At 41.0% G+C, this 16842-nt stretch overlaps 1 protein-coding gene across 1 annotated transcript; it reads left to right on the forward strand.

Moving 5' to 3' along the window:
* The first annotated feature begins 6498 nt into the window (after positions 1-6498).
* Positions 6499-16171, forward strand: nexn (nexilin (F actin binding protein)). The gene is given in 14 exon segments (XM_071543661.1): positions 6499-6882; positions 7047-7161; positions 7164-7236; positions 8170-8261; positions 8384-8532; positions 10234-10434; positions 10919-11092; positions 11488-11676; positions 11987-12178; positions 13322-13516; positions 13933-14109; positions 14593-14781; positions 14909-15272; positions 15410-16171. Coding segments are annotated over 14 exon segments (2508 nt in total). The 3' UTR covers positions 15424-16171.
* Positions 16172-16842: the final 671 nt, after the last annotated feature.

Raw genomic sequence — 16842 nt, forward strand, 5'->3', positions numbered from 1 at the left:
ATATGACTTGACTTGTGACTTGCTTGACCTGAGCAATGACTTGACTTGTCTTGCTTTATTCTCACCACAGTAACTTGGGACTTGCTTGGGACTTGAAGGTTAAGACTTGGGACTTGCTTGGGACTTGCACATGTGTGACTTGCTCCCACCTCTGGAAAAACAGTTAAACGATGGTCTGCACTTGTGAGACCAGAGCATATGGCCGTTTAATTAACTGTTGAGCGGTGCCACATATTTGAAATACAATAAAGATCACACAGGAATCTGGGATATTACAGTGGTGTTGATGAGGGTTTTAGGTCACTCACACCTCAGTACCAGTCTCTCCCCAGATCACCGCTATAGATCATGGAAAAGTTGTTTGTAATTGATAAGTCACCTACTCAACCAGCCAGTGGGTGCAGAGTGAAGTCTTGCTTGTCAGGGATCCTTAATATAGCCAGCGCCTGTTAGCTGATAGCACTGGCATTTCTCTTAAACTAGATACATAGGGAGGAAACAGGGCTTTTTAACTCTGGGCCATTTCGGATCACATTCTCTGGCCCAAATTGTGATTTTTTTTCAAAGATAACCTAAAAAATTGCACAGTAAACAAGTGTTTGAATCATATGGAGTCATTTGTGTCTCTTTGTAACTCGCATTAAATGAAACTAATACTCTAACTCTACTCTGCTCTCTCTCTCTCTCGAAGAAGGCTCTTTTCCAACTTAAAAAGGTTTGCCGTGTGCCTAAACCACTTTGGTAAGAGTTCAGCCGTCTCTGTCCGCCCTGGCAGCACCTGTTCAGTGGTGGAGTTGCTTTTCCTCTGCGCACACGACAGCTGAGCTCTTAGTAACCACAGCTGGGAACTCATGACATGCTGGAGCTCTGGCAGTACACTTTCATCATGGATATTGTAGTCCTTTCTTGTGTAGTTCAAGAGAGGAGCTTGAACACATCTGATCTGATTTCTGAGTCACGGAGAAATCTTGCAATTTACTCAGTAGAGTGCTAACATCTAGGAACTTCACATAGTTTGCTAGTCCATCCATCATTCACCACAAGAGGAAAACAACACAGTCTGGTGTTTAGACTGAAGGACCTGGTGAGTCTCTTCAACAGCAGCACCACTGCCACCTCACTTCAGGCAGCTGCCAGGTGAGAGAGGCCATCACAGGTCTTTAAAGTTAATCACCTATCAGTCTGGTCATGGTCCAGTCTGGTTAGCACATACAGGCCTTCAGCAAGAACAACCTCGACTGAATGTCTTTATAACTCTACAGCTTTCAGATCATCTTACAGACCAGCGCTGTTATCTGTCTAAACAGACCAGTGTCCAGTAATAGAAAGCTATTCTGTCCAGCTCAGAGGCATCCTTCTCTTTTCTTGTAAAGACAATGCAGGTGTCGCGCCTTAGTTAAATGAATATTACCATATGTCATTTGGTGGCCACTTTTAGTGCCTTACAGTGTCATAAGTGCATACATTTTTTAGCATGGGTGCTTATTCTGTAGACTGATATGTATGTTTGGATGTCATTATAGTAAGCCACTCTTGATCAGAGAATTTTATTGATATTAGTTGGTTTATTAGAGCTGTGGTGTCTAGCCTGCCTGTGTCCATCACCTAGCCTAGATTTGACCTGTTGAGCCAGTCCACTGGGGTTTCAGAAGGGGTGTGTGGGCTTCAAAAGGGCCGTACCATCACAAAAAATATTGACAGGGGAGTCAGGGCCGAGCTGCAGCAGCTGAGGCTGAGGCCCAGTCTGACTCAGGCTAGCTGTCCCTACAGTGCTGATTAGTTGCCACAGCTGTGGCGCTATTTATGGCAGTCCCCTTGTTGTCCCTGATGGCCTGCAGGACTCTGGACAGAAGAAGACAGAGCCCCGCCTAGGGTTCAAAGAACTGACCTCCCAGGCTCCCACCCTCCAATTCATGCCTTAATCTTGAGGAGGAAGTGACTAAATTAGATGAGGTGAAGAGAGCATTTCCTAAACGTTGGCATGTCTGCTATGCAGAGGCATTCCTTTTCTTGCAACTTGCATTTCTTGTAATGGTAGTTTCAAATGTAACATGAATCATGTTTGCCTGCATGCAGATAAGTCTTCTTAAACCACTGTGTCCAGTTTCTGTTCCATTCAAGGCTCCCCATGTCCCAGTGTCGCCACAAAATCCCAACTGTTTTCCATTTCTTTCTCTCGGATGACTAATGATACATGCTGGTCTGGCTCTCAGATTTCAGCTCCAAGTATTAGCTGGAGGTTTAGCCCTCTTGCTGGGGGTTTCCCCTGGCCTGTCCACCTCTCACTGGACACTGGGAGTGAATACTGGAATTATGTAACATTCCATTCACTGTTCCAGCTGACATTGACCTTTGACCTGTAATGTGCATGATATCATGTCCAAATGAAGGCATATTGCAGTGTGTCAAGCAAGGTTTTGTAATCAATACGGATATTACAAATTCTATGATTATTAGTTACAGCCAAAAAATATCTGATGGCAATAACAATAAGGTTCTTGTGTGAATCACCTCTCAAAAACCTCTATAGCATTCCTATAATATTCCTATAGGGGTTTGTAGTTTTGCTGTGAAATTTGCATAGTATCCTTTTAATATTTATTATAGGATTACTATAGTTCTTTTTCATTAGGGACTTGTGTTTTTGTACCCAATACTTTGCCCACATCTATATGCATGAGGCCTGTTTGGTCAGTGAGTCAGCAGCTGTGCATGGAGCCATTAGAGCAGACAAATGTGTCTGAATCAGGGTTTCTATTTACATCCATCACAAGTGAGAGAACCACTTTCTCATCTTAGTTTAAAGGAAGACTCACCCATCAACAGTAGTTGGATTTGGGTAGTGGACCGGCAGGCTTATATAGACCTCAAATGACATATAGGAGTCTATATAGTTGTGGCATGACTTGATGTGACTGTGATAAAAACATGTTATTATTTGGCTCTTGACATGTTGATAGGAGTTGTAACCGTTATTGCATAGCAGAGTGACAGCAATATCTAGGTTACTTCACGCGGGAAAAACAAAAGGCAAGCTGGTGTCCCTCTTAACAGATAAGTCAGGCATCCTGCCTCTAACAGCCAACAAGTGGCCTTGATAAAGTCTGTTTGGGTATAAAGGTTTTCCATGTGAGTTACAACCAGAACCTTGCAGCCCTAAACAGTAGCTGTTCAGAAGAGTGTCAACTTTCTCTTGTGAAAATCACACATAGACAATTTCTATCTTGGTAGGCTATCCCTTGTAAATTTGTAAATGTAAGCCATCAACATCATAGATACTTGACTGAAAACGAAAAGGAAATAGGCCATGGCAAAAGGATAATAACAAAGGGTAAAGAATAAGGATTTGAGGAGAGCAGACACATGTAAAGAGTCAATCTGATAAGCAGCAAATAAAAATGCATCAGACAGTTATTGCAGCACAAGACTACTACCATAAGTTCGAGGTAACACATATCTAAAGCAAAAGATCTATTAGTAGCCTAATCTTGTAATAAGAGTCAGATTCATCTTGTAATACAAATTTCACAATAAAACTAGGCTATATGTTTTTATAACGCACTTTTCAAACCAAAGTTACAAAGTGCTTCAAAACAAGTGCAAGGAATAAAACATGTAGTACAAAAATAAAAACTACTGTAAAAATAAACATAGCAAAGAGATAAAAAAGACAAACAAATGACAATAAATAAATCAAAAGTTTAATCTGTAGGATGTCTAGGTTATAGACATCCTACAGCAATATTATAGTGATACCATAGGAGATAAAAATGTCATTAAGGTCATTATAAACTTACTATTGAATACCACAGATATAGCCTACTATGAGTCTCCATAGGAATATTATAATGATACCATAGGAAATAAAAGGATAAATTCACTCTAAAGTCACTATTGAGCATCACAGACTCACTATTAGTACCTGTACGAGTATCATAGTGATTTTCCTTAGGCATTTTCTAAACATTATATTTGCAGCTGTGTGACTGCAAAGGGGCTCAGCGTGTGTGAGGCAACAGCTGAACCTGCCGCTGGCGCGCGAGGAATGCGGTATCCGGTCGAAAGTAACGGTACTTTTATGGAAACGGCTCACCGATGAGTAACCTCAGCCAGTCGACCTGGTGCCGCCGCACAGCGCACGGTGTGGAGCGTCCTGGACTGTCCGCTTGGCGTGGATCAGTAGCTCTGGTTTATACACGTAAAGGATTTGTATGAGAGTAAAGAGGACCACAGCGCACTAAAGAGGTAAACTGTCATTTTTTGTATTAAGTAGACAGAAATGGTTTGTAAAACCTTATAAGAAGTGTAAAAAATAGTCTGTTCATCAGTATGAGCAAGGTCAAAGTTGAGTTTGTGGAAAAGTTGCTTCTAGTTATGCCTAAACCTTCTGTCTGTGATAGTGAGAATATCTTCACTGATTTGTAAAACAAGGTTTTCTAGTTTAATTTATAACAAGATTTTTTGTAAGGCTGCATAAGGTAACGTTAGACTTAATGTCACTTAAGTCTACAATATTTGATCAAGCTTACAGGAGTTTTAACTTTCTGATTTCCATAAATTTAGCAGAGTAGTAAATGGACATGTTAATCTAGCTTTGCCACACACAGTTTTAAAACTTTTTTTTTTTTGGACACACACTGTCATGATATCTTGTGCCAGCTGAGTACATAATGGCAGCCAGAAATAGGACTTCACTCGCCAGACCTAAATTTATAGGGTTAGATTATATGACAGTTCAAGTTATTGATGTAAAATTATTGCAGGAAATGGGTCAAGAAAAGTATCCGCATTTTATTTTTGAAAATAGCATCTTTATCTAAAAATGCACTATGAATATGGAGTTATAATTAAATAAAGAAGGATATGATAGTGAATTACTACTCACATGATAATAGTATTGTAAGTTATTTGCTTCTGCTGAGGTTTCTTGTAACCAAGTGCAGAGACGGTTCAGTGATTCATCAGTGTTTGTTTCCCAGATGTGCCATTGTCATATTGCAGGATAAATCAGAGAAGATTTGGACCTTGACATATTTTTATAATCAACCATGATATTATAGCTAGACAGAGATAGTGATGCATGTAAACGCATTAATTCATATATCTACTGTTCTGTTTTTTGTTTTTTTTTTGTTTGTTTTTTACAGACCATAGCTAATTTAGTTAATCAATATCAGCCTTTACAGAAACACAGTTATATTCCTACCATTCAAGTACCAAGTAGTTTATATGAAAAATTTAGTGTCCAATTATCCACTGTCAGGAAAGTGTTTTTTTTGGGTAGGCATCACTGTACCACAATAAAGTACTGAAGCCTAACCTGAGGGCTGCATGTGGAAACTGGCAGGTGGCTGCTTGCCAGTTGATACAACAGTCAATTTGTGCTGTCAATCTTCTGACCTTCAGTCTTGGCACTCATCTTTGTGAATGGAATGGCAAAGTAGGATCTAAGCTAAAGGTTTAGGGATCAGAGAAAACAAAATGATCTTAATAAGCTCTAGGCATCCTGTTATCACTGCACCTTTCATTGACTGAATAATAAGCACCATGAGGTCAACTGAGGCCTTGGTTTCAACTTCAAATAAGATGTACTGGCCTATTTATGAATGAACATTTTTATTGTTATTTTGCTTCTACAAATTCAGTCAAATTTAAAAATTAACTGCAATAAGTGATGATTTTGGGCAAAAAGACAAGCTACTCCATGATAAATAATTCTACCTTAGGCTACTCCATGTTGCCCCTGTACAGTATGGCACTGAAATGACCAAACTCCTCATGAGTAAGGTTATATCCCACTATGATGAGAGTTTCTAAATTCATTTTCATAGCTGAATAGGAGAGGTATTTCAGAGCGCTGATAAACAGTTTTAGTGATGGATGACTAACAGTCCAATTGTCTCGCTCTAAGTCTGGCCATTTTGTCAAGGGTCTGTGGGGCGACATGTGGGTGCCAACTTGAGCTCCAGCCAACTGCCTATCACCTATCAGAAATAGCCATGATCACATGTCCTGGACACACAAGTGGGCTATAATTAGAGTCCAGCAGGCCTCCGGTGCGCTCTGTCTCAACATACTGGGAAGTGGAGCAGCTCTCTCTTCCTCTAACTCTGTAGTGAAGAAGTGTCTGTCACAGAAACAAATCCCACCAACAGACCTGGAAGGGAAAGAAACAAATAGGGAGAAGCTGAAATGACATGATAACTCATCATATTAAATTCAACAAAAAGAAAAAAAAAGTGAGGGGCTATTCCACAGTAAATTAGTAAAGTTCTGTCAAATGGTCATTTTATCACCTGTTTCTGTTACATTGTCCATTGTTGTAAGCATAAAGCAGATCAATCGATGACTTGTGCATAAAACCAATAATGACAAAACGTTCTCTAATCATATTTAGGATCCAAAGTAATAAGACAACATGGTAACATTACAACCCTGCCTTTGCTTTGCAGGTACATTTGAAGAACCTGTTGGTCAACTTGTCATTGTGGCGCAAACATGACTGAGGTGGCACAGGTTACGGCTGATGTCGCACACGACATGGATGATGTCGCAGACGAACAGGAACATGACATGAGCGACGTGGAAAACGAGGAAGACGATGTGGCGCTCAGTGAAGATGATGCAGCGAATGAGAAAAATGTGGAGGAGTCACACAAAGAAGACATAAAGACACACAACGCGAATGATGAAGCAAGCGATAAGACTGACAAGACACACTTTAACGGTGTGGAACACAAAGAAAGTGACACAGCCAATGAGAAGAATGATGAATCACAAGCCGTAAATGGCGTCACACAGGACACAAAGGAGGGAGATGATGCATCTCTCGACACAAATGAAGCACAACAGAATATTTCTGATGTGGCACTGAAACAAGAGGTGAGACAGGAATATAAATCAAGAGTGATAGAGTGTGATTTTATAACTTTTTTGTGATTTGTGATATGATTCTCTTCCTTATGGATCTTACTCTTCACACAAGCCTTTCCCCCTGCTGCGTAATAACTTCATCTTATTTATCCTTCTTGTCTGTCCAACCATAGAAACTCCTCAGATCCAGAAAGCCGGTGGCCAGGAGCTACGTGCCCAAACTCAACAAGGACAAGGGGGATGTGAAGAACAAGTTTGAGGTCATGCAGAAGGCCAGGGAGGAGCGCAGCAGCAGAGGAACAAAGACGAGCAGCAGAAGAGGAAGGAGCAGTACATCAAGGAGAGAGAGTGGGGCCGCAGAAGCAGCAGGTCAAAGACTGATAACCCCACTAACCCGCAACCGTGACCTGCATGGCATGATGAGGCATGACCGGTGACAGCGCCGCCGGTTGGTGTGACAATTCACATTCTTCTACACACCACAGTGCAACAAAGACATCCGCCACACAGTGTTTCATATAAATAACAAATTAATTATTTGGATTACTTCATATAATAATCAACTTTGGTTTGTGCTTGTTATAAACACTACCAGTCAGAAGTTTGGACACACCTGATTGAATGTACTATGTTTTTCATTATTTTAAAGCTTATGCTTAAATGCTTGAAATTTGTTTCTTAGACAAATATAAATAGTGAAGTTGATGCCTATGTGTGAATTTCTTTCCAAAGCCTTTGCCTTTCCATCAAGGCAAAGGGCAGCTACTTAAAGAACCTAAAATATAAGAAAGCTTTGGTTTGTTTACTGTATACTATCTTTACTATTATTCTAAAATGTAAAAAATAAAGAAAAATACATGTATCCAAACATTTGACTGGTAGTGTAAATATGGTAATTTAAACCCAGTTAATATGCACTAGGGACACTGAAGAAAATAACCTACAGAATGTGACTGCTACCTGCCTGTTTCTTAAGACAAGCTCTGCATCAACAGTCACTGTGGTAAAATAAATGCTGCGATGCGGTGTGATGTGAGTGGATTATCAGTGATACTCAGAGAGAACAGCCTCCTTGTGTGTGTGGCCGTAGCACAGCTCGCCAGGACCGGACACCTACGCTCATCTCCTCTCCGTGCCACAACAACATGCTCCAATCAAAAACCCACCTGCGGGTCACATGACCCAGCTATTAGCAGGGATTAGGCCCTTGTTCTTGCTGGGACCAGCATGGCTCCTGAGGGGCAAAGCAGATGATCCCAGCTAAACCGTAACCTCACCACACTGTCCATCTGATCCACCACAGATAAAAGAACTCCTCGCCTCCAGCGATGAGGAAGAGGAGGTGAAGCCGGCCAAGGTAGAAAAATCCTACGTCCCCAAGATCACAGGTAAGGCATGCTGGGGGATGGGAAGGTTAGGGAAGCTGGATATTCAGTGAGCGGTCTGATAGGATGGTGAGAGGAACACGACCGATGTTGACGACTTGTGTTGTGCTCTGCGGGGTCCTTAGGCAGTGTGAAGGGGAAGTTTGCAGAAATGGAGAAGCAAAGACAAGAGGAGGAAAAGAAGAAGATGGAAGGCGAGAGGAAGAAGAGGGCTGCCCAGGACACCATGGAAAAAGCCAAGATTCAAAAAGAATTGGCTCAGAAAGCTGCTGAGGTATGTATACTTCGAGGGGGGTTCCTTCGTGTGGGGCCACAGCAAACAGTAAACGGGACAGCGTGTCTAGATTGTTTAGCCACGGCCTTTCTGGAGGGAATGGCTTACTTGTATCTGTAATCATTCAGGTAATCCTCAGCTGCCACTCGGCTGAGTTATTTTAAGTGCCATTTGAAAGCCAAACAGTTGGCAGAGGCTGGATGTAGGTCTAAAACCAGCAATAGTGTTGCCAGCATGGGAACTCTAGCTAGAAAGATAGCTTGCATTGGCTCTTAGAGTATAGGACCTCTGGTCATTTAAAAGATGATGGCAGATAAATGTCATTTTATCAAGAGTCAGTCTCCAAACAGACATCTCCATAGTACAGACAGTAACAAATTAATTGAGTGTTTAGGTCTATTATACTTTCAGACAGTGTAGTTCTTGGTTAAATGTCACATAATTATCCTTGTTCCAGATAGGCAATTATAGGCAATTACATGCCACTTCCTTGCCCTGACTCTGGTCTTGTTCAATGCAATCAATTAATAATGATGATATCAATCTTGTCAATATTCAACAACTTAAAAAAAAAAACTTTAACTAGACACTGTAACTAGATTGCTGATTTTATCCAGCCTTTCAGTTTGACTGTATATTAACAAGTCCTTTCATATCCCTGGATATTTGTACCACTGTAGTGTTTTATCATTGTCAGCAGTTGTAAAGACAGAATTATAAATATTAAATGAACATAATCAACAACACCAGTCCTTAACACCCTGGTGTGTGCTAAAGGGTGCTAAGCCAAAGCTGACTCATTATTTACAATGTCATTCACATTCTGCCGTACTCACTCAGTACTCTGATGCCTAAATTAAGCAGACTCAAGAAATCAGAAGTGTCACATAGTCAAATACAAATGTCACATAGTCAAGACAAATACATAGTCATACCTGCTTACTTTGCACTTAACATTTACAGTATGCCATATTCCCATCCTCTTGCTTGACCTAGTACTATTTTCTTTGCACCATGTTGCCTATATACCGCCTGGCTATATTTTAAACAAACTGAACGATGCTTTTGATCTTGTGTTAGGAACTGAGTCAGCCCTGACAAAGCCCTACTTGGCCTTGCTGTGCAGAGCTGGCTAATGTCTCAGTATTAAAGCAGCCCAGTTCAAATTTGACGAAGCACTGACTCGGTGATCTAGAAACAACTGGGCCAACACACTGACCACAGACACTGCCAGGTGTAGACAGCATGTGACTGGCAACTGTTTCCCACACCACCCACTGACTAAATTAGCTCCAGTCCTCCTCCTTGCTATGACTGAATTAGACGCTCCTATCTTAGACTGACACTCATACACTGACCTACTGCAAATGGTGACCATCAGGCCAGTAGATTCTCCCCTCCCCACACATACACTCTTATCTTCAGTCTGTCTGTGGGTATGCAGTGTGAGTGACCTACATCTAATGTGTTTTGCCCTCTCCCACTGAATAGTCAATGTGTGTGAGGAAAACAATTTAATTTGTATTGTTTCCAATGTAAAGTTTTTGTTTTATGGCGTGTCTAAATTCTGTTTCAGCGGCCTTCCAACCCCACATCTTGCCAATATCTTGTATTTTTCACAGTATTCATTTCTATTTTATAATTGTCTTACTCAATTTAATACCTTACACAGTCTTACATTATCCTTCATATACCTTCCAGGATGGAGATGACACAATCCTGGTACGGGTGGTGCCGGCGAAGTCATCGCGACCTCCAGGCAGAATCAAGATGAACTTTGAGGATATGGAGAAGAACCGCGAGGAAGAGTTGCAGAAGAAGGCAGAAGAGGAGAAGAAGAGACGCTACGATGAACACAGACGCTCCTTCAGGGACGCCAAGCGACGCTCGGTGACTCAACAGGTTGGACGAGGGGAAACAAATACCAATGCATGTTTGTGTTTAGAGACACTACTACATCTCCCATAGCCGTGTTTGTTGTTGATATTTAATTTCTCTTTAAAAGCTAGATTGTCCTGGGCCTTTAACAACCAACATAATGATTATTAATCACAGTTTAACACTTTTTTTTTATTAGACAAAAATAACAATACAATAACAAAACACAAAAACAGCAACATAGCAAAGATGTATATTAGGAAAGAAAAAAAATTCTATGTGCTTAACAACTGTAGAACAAAATATATTAACTATATCTGACCAATATATGCAAATATATGTATAAACATACACCTATAATTACCTATAATATATCATAAGCTCTGTTTACACTCATGAATCAATAATGGCCAATAAAAAAGACAAAAAATAGTGGCAGAAGGGAAAGGAAGAAAATCTTTAACATTAAACAGTTAAACACTTCATGTCCTCAAACTCGTGGCTGTAGGATGAAGAAGAGAAAGCTGTAGAGAAGGAGCAGGTGACTCCTGGGAAGCTGAAGATGACATTTGAGGAGCTGGAGAAGGAGAGGCAGGAGCACAGAAAGAAGCAGGCGGAGGAGGACGCCAAACGGCGCCTGCTGGAGGAGAAGAAAGCCTTTGAGGAGGCCAAGCTGGAAATGGTAATCAGGAGATCCGAGAGGGTTTTGGAAAGCTGCAAATTTTATAACAGCACTTTGTTTTTGCAATACACAATGTCAACACATTTTGGAGATACTCATCCTAACTTAAGACATGTATAGTATTTTATGATTAATCTCATTTCCCATGTATCCTGGTTTTGAAAGGCAGAGGTAACAGAGAAAATCTAATTTCACTTTAGAGATTAGACTAATGGATTATTTTCCAACAAGTGAGAGTTACAAAGTTGCTAAAAGTGTTGAAAACATCTTCTTGAGAAGTGTCTTCAGTTTTCATTTACACTTCACAATGTGCTTTTGTTGTGTATTGAAATTTGATGTTTGAACTGTTGATAACATAAGTTAACCAGTGTTTATGGTATTTTCTGTCTTCTCAGGGAGAAGATGAGGAGGACGGTCAGCAAGCTCAGGGAGAGAAGGACGAGGTCCGACCTGGAAAACTGAGGTTGAGCTTTGAGGAGCTGGAGAAGCAAAGGGTGGAGGGAGTCCGTAAGAAAGCAGAAGAGGAGGCCAAGAGACGAATGGAGGAGGAGAGAAGAGCTTTCGCCGAAGCCAGGAAGAGCATGGTCAATATGCTTCCCATGTGAAATATAAATATTCTATACAAAATAATGAAGTGAACATAGAGAAATTGTCTCAGAATTTAAGCCCTCTCAGTTTGCATATATATCCAATAGTAACATCATTAGAATTTATACTGATATCTGATATTTATCTTTCATTTGGAGTGGCTGTCCTCAGTGCAAACAGTAATTTTGTCTCACTAATAAGGAGAGCCTCATTTAGAAAAGTTAAATGAAAACTGACAAAAGCTGATCACCATCAGTTGACTCTGAGCTACCAGAAGCTGAGTGTTGTTGTTGTGTTCTCATCCAGCTTGTAGATGAAGATGACGAGGTGCTGATGGCCATGCTGAACCTGGAGGGCGATAAGCCGGGGAAGCTGTGTGTCAGTTTTGAGGATATGGAGCGCCAGAGAAGAGAGGAGGAGCAGAAGAAGGCAGAGGAGGAAGCCAAGAAGAGGCTGGAGGAGGAGAAGAGGCTCTTCGCCGAGGCTCGCAAGAGCATGGTAAGTCTGTATGACTCGTTTCCCAGAAAACATACAGCATGTACATATCTGGCTAAGCACTAACATGTCAGAAGTACGTTAGTGTTGCTCTGTCTTTAACTTGATGTGCTGCTGCTGTGCTGCTGGCCAGCTCTCCTCTCTGAAAAAGATCTTTACTCTCAAAGGGACTAACCTGGGTAAAAAAAAAGGTTAAATTAAACAAATGAACACACATACATACCTACATACACACATACATGCATGCAAACCTTAGATTTATATTTTTATATTTTTTTCATTGCAGCTTTGCTTAAAATTTCTTTTAGTGTTAGTTAAAAACATTATAAACAAATATCAGCTGCTTATGATTTTTTGCAGCCTATAATGATCTGCTTGATCATTACTGTCATCTGACCACACGGACCAACCCAGTATTGATGCATTCAAAACTAACACCAATATTGACATTTGGCATAGACTTTATCTCAGATGTTAGCTGTAATTGGATTCCAATTGGATGTGAATTAATCATATTTGTTGATGGACTCGTATATTATTCTGATGGGCTCAAACGGTGCACCTGCACTGCTTTTCCAAATAATTTCTTTAAGAGCCCTGGCCTGGATCAGGAAAAGTCTGCATATGGAGATGGAAAAGTAAGATACTTTCAATTTCAAATGTTTTTTAAAATAACGAGAGGAGACAACTACTGTCCATATGCTACTATTATATTCACTGTAAGTACAAAGGTCAGAAAGGTATCCAGATGATGGTGTGGCTATTCTGCTTTTTTTTTTTTTTTTTTTGCTTGAATGCTGTTTTTTAATACTGTGTGAAACAGCAAGAAACAGCTCCTGCTTCGTTTTGGCCTGGTTTTAATAATTTATTTAAGGTTGAGTAAGTAGGTGGGCTTGAATTGTTTTGCTCTTTGATAAATTGAAGCAGTACCCAATTAGATAATACTGATAGGCTGATGTGATAATGTGTTGATAAAATGAGATTGGCCTGGATTGTTTTGCTCTATGATAAAGTGATTACTGCCTTAGATAACATTGATGAGCCCATGTGGTATTGTGTTGGTAATCCAACATGGGCCTAATACTGGATGGAGCCAGTCAATTCATCCCCTAACAGAGCTGTCTGTCTGTGTACATGTGTGTGCAGGTACCAGATGAGGAGCAAGGGATGGTGAAGAGTGAGTCTGAGGAGGCGCTGCACCCCAGGAAACTGGAGATCAACTTTGAGGAGCTGCTGAAGCAGAAGGAGGAAGCGGAGAGGAGACGCAAGGCAGAGGAGCGCAAAAAGAAAATGGAGCAGGAGAAGCAGGAGTTTGAACAACTTAGACAAGAGATGGGAGAGGTCAGTCTTAAGGATACAGTCTGGAATTTATGTGGACCATCTACATTCTGCATATGTTCATCACATAAGTTCTTGATGGCTTTGACTTGTAAGCTTACTGGAACTTTCTATACAGGTCATGACTGAAAATGTAGGTCTGCTTTACCAACTCCCGTGTTTGCAAAACATAAATGCGAACACATCTTTTACAGCCTCAAACACATGCCAAATTAGTGTTTAGGGGTCATATACTGTCTGTCCCTGTATCAAAATCTAATAAATAATACAATTCCAGTCTTACAACAGGGGGCACCATATTGCAATTACAGATTGGGTCTTCAAATGTTCTACATTGAACCTCCTGGTATGCAATTTATTTTTCCATCACATATGGTGTCCTCAAAGTTTCACCAATTAAATTGGTTTCTTCTTCATAGGATGAAGTGAATGAAAGCTCCGATGCTGTAAGCAAAGAGTATGAGGAGCTGACTAAGCTCAAGAGGACCGGCTCCATCCAGGCCAAGAACCTCAAGTCCAAGTTTGAGAAGATCAAGCAGCTGACCGACGAGGAGATTCAGAAGAAGATCGAGGAGGAGAGAGCGCGGAGGAAGGCTGTTGATGAGGAAATCAAAGAGAGGGAAGCTGAGAGGTTCCAGGAGGTATGAGCACCTGGACCTTTTTTTCAAAGAGCACATGTACTCTTCAAGGGAAAACTGTAGGATCTCAGGAACAAATTTTACAAGCATGATTTGTGGAAAATAACGAAAATGCTCGTCTCTACTTCACTCGTCACTCTCACTTTGATTCTAATGTAGTTGGTTTTCATGTTTTGGCTTGAACTGAAGGTTTACATGGTCATTTATGTGTAGAGCAGCTTTTATGACCCTTGAGTCCATTAAGCACATTCAAAATTCCCCTGGTCATCAGTTGGAAAATAAGTCTGTTTTCTAAAATCCTGAAATGTAACTTTTTGAAGATACAGGTTTTCTTCAGACAGCATTGACATGCCACTAACATGGTCGCACTCCTCTAACTAAAACACGATCCCTTCAGAGGATTATCTCAGTGTCACATATTGAGAGCGCTGTATTTTTCAGGAGGATGAGGAAGAAAAATCGAACCCAGCGAAGCCTGATGAGTCACCGTTCAAGCAGAAGGTGGATATGCGGGCCCGGTTCGAACAAATGGCCAAAGCCAGAGAGGAGGAGGAGAAGAGGAGGGTGGAGGAGCAGAAGCTGCAGAGGATGCAGTTTGAGCAGCAGGAAATTGACGCTGCCCTCCAAAAAGTAAATCTCTCTCCCTGCTTTTTTTTTTTATATTGCTAAAAACTGTGGCCGACACGTGCATGACCCATTCTAATGCATGAAAGCTGCATGGCGATGGTTTGTGATGTCTTGTGTCGTGTCTTGGCAGAAGAAGGAGGATGACGAGGAGGAGGAGGGGGGCATCATCAACGGCTCTGCGGCCTACGAGGACGAGGAGGATCACGCCAGGTCGGGGGCCCCGTGGTTTAAAAAACCCCTGAAGAACCAGTCCGTGGTGGACGCCGAGCCGGTCCGCTTCACCGTCAAGATCACCGGGGAGCCCAAGCCGGAGGTGACCTGGTGGTTCGAGGGGGAGATGCTGCAGGACTGTGAGGACTATCAGTATATAGAGAGGGGAGAGACCTACTGCCTCTACCTGCCGGAGACCTTCCCGGAGGACGAGGGAGAGTACATGTGCAAGGCTGTCAACAGCAGAGGCACAGCGGCCAGCACCTGCATCCTCACAATAGAAAGTAAGACCACCTTGGTGTGACCGCATGCCTGCATGACGATCTGTATCGGAAGCGGATTTGCATGCTCCTCTTCCTCGTGGACTCTGAGGCTGAGTGGCAGATGTGGATATAACCGCTCTTCTGTTTCTTTCTTGCAGCTGATGACTACTGATGCCCCACGACCCTTGTTCTGGAAACTTTCCCTGTTGTCTCTCACTCCTTTTATAAAAAAAAAATTCATCCCTCATGGTATGGTCAAACAGCGGAGGGAAGAAAATAGCAGTATGCTTGGCATTCCTAAGGGAGGGATACACAACACACAAAAAAAAAAGTGCAAGATGTTGTTTACGTATTGCTCATTAGTAAAGCTGCACTCCCTGTTAGAGTAGGATGATACCTGTGCCAAAAACAGACAAATTTATTGTTCCCATTTGCACGATACTTCAGTACTATCATTGCTCCAAGCCCCTCATGATACTTGTGATACCAGCAATTTTTACGTATCATAGCACTGTATTGTAAATATCACAATTTATGAGACAGACAGTTGTGTTGGAGGCATTGAAATTTGAAAAAAGATATGTCCTAGTGTCCTAATTTTAAAGAACCTAATAAAACACATAGGAATATCAGTGAAAGAGCTACTAGTCACATATCAATCAGCATGTAGTTTTCCGTACTCTTTGCCATATTACTACATGGTATTGTGATACTTGCCTGGTGTCAGTATCGTAGGGTAACATTTTCAAATCGTGACAACCCCACCCCATGCTAGCTGTCAGTTAATGGGATGTTCGCAGTGAAGGGCCTATTGACGATGATGTGAAACATGAAACAAAACGATTTGAAATCACTTGTAATAGACACCATCAACATGCACAGTTGATTGTCAATAACACTCTTGACCTAGGTTCAAATCAAGTTTATTTTCCATTGCAGTATTATCTAAAATATTTGATTATAATGAACACTTTGATTTTTCATGTCCCAAAAAACTTTTTTTTTTTTTCATGTTGAGTTGAATGTAAAACTCTTGATGCAGTTGTCATAATTCAGGTGTGTTGGACACTAGATAACTATTTTATGGTTTGATAGTGGGAAAAATGTTAGTTTAGCCTGAATATTTGTCATATGTTATAATTGAAAATGTTTTAATAAAATGTACAAAAATAATAATGTGTTGTGATGTCTTTCGTTGTGACACAGGGTAGACTGACTAACTGTGAGCTACAGCCTTTAGTCATACATTACAATTTTACAAAATACAAACTAACATACTGACAACAGCAGAGTCCAGACATGTTTTGACTTCACATGTGACATGTTTCCTGCCTGTTAGCCTTGTGTGACCCTCAACCAAGTCACTTTCCATGGCCATATAGTTGTCTGTCTGTCCAGAGAAACTGTAAGGTATGTCATTGACAACACTTGTATTACCTTATATATTATTTGAACTCAGAATACGTGATCATAGACTCAACCAGGGGTGACATAAAATAGCTTTCTTGGCTGGGGAACGATGAGAAACCCTATTCCGGTTTGGAACTATGATGCATTCAAGTTGTACAACAAACATCACATAAGCTTGTTA

The sequence above is a fragment of the Centroberyx affinis genome, unplaced genomic scaffold (assembly GCF_046629955.1).
Source record: "Centroberyx affinis isolate AG114_WGS23_722 - 3 ecotype Tasmania unplaced genomic scaffold, CSIRO-AGI_Caff_v1 ptg004359l_1, whole genome shotgun sequence".
In the NCBI taxonomy this organism is placed as follows: Eukaryota; Metazoa; Chordata; class Actinopteri; order Beryciformes; family Berycidae; genus Centroberyx; species Centroberyx affinis.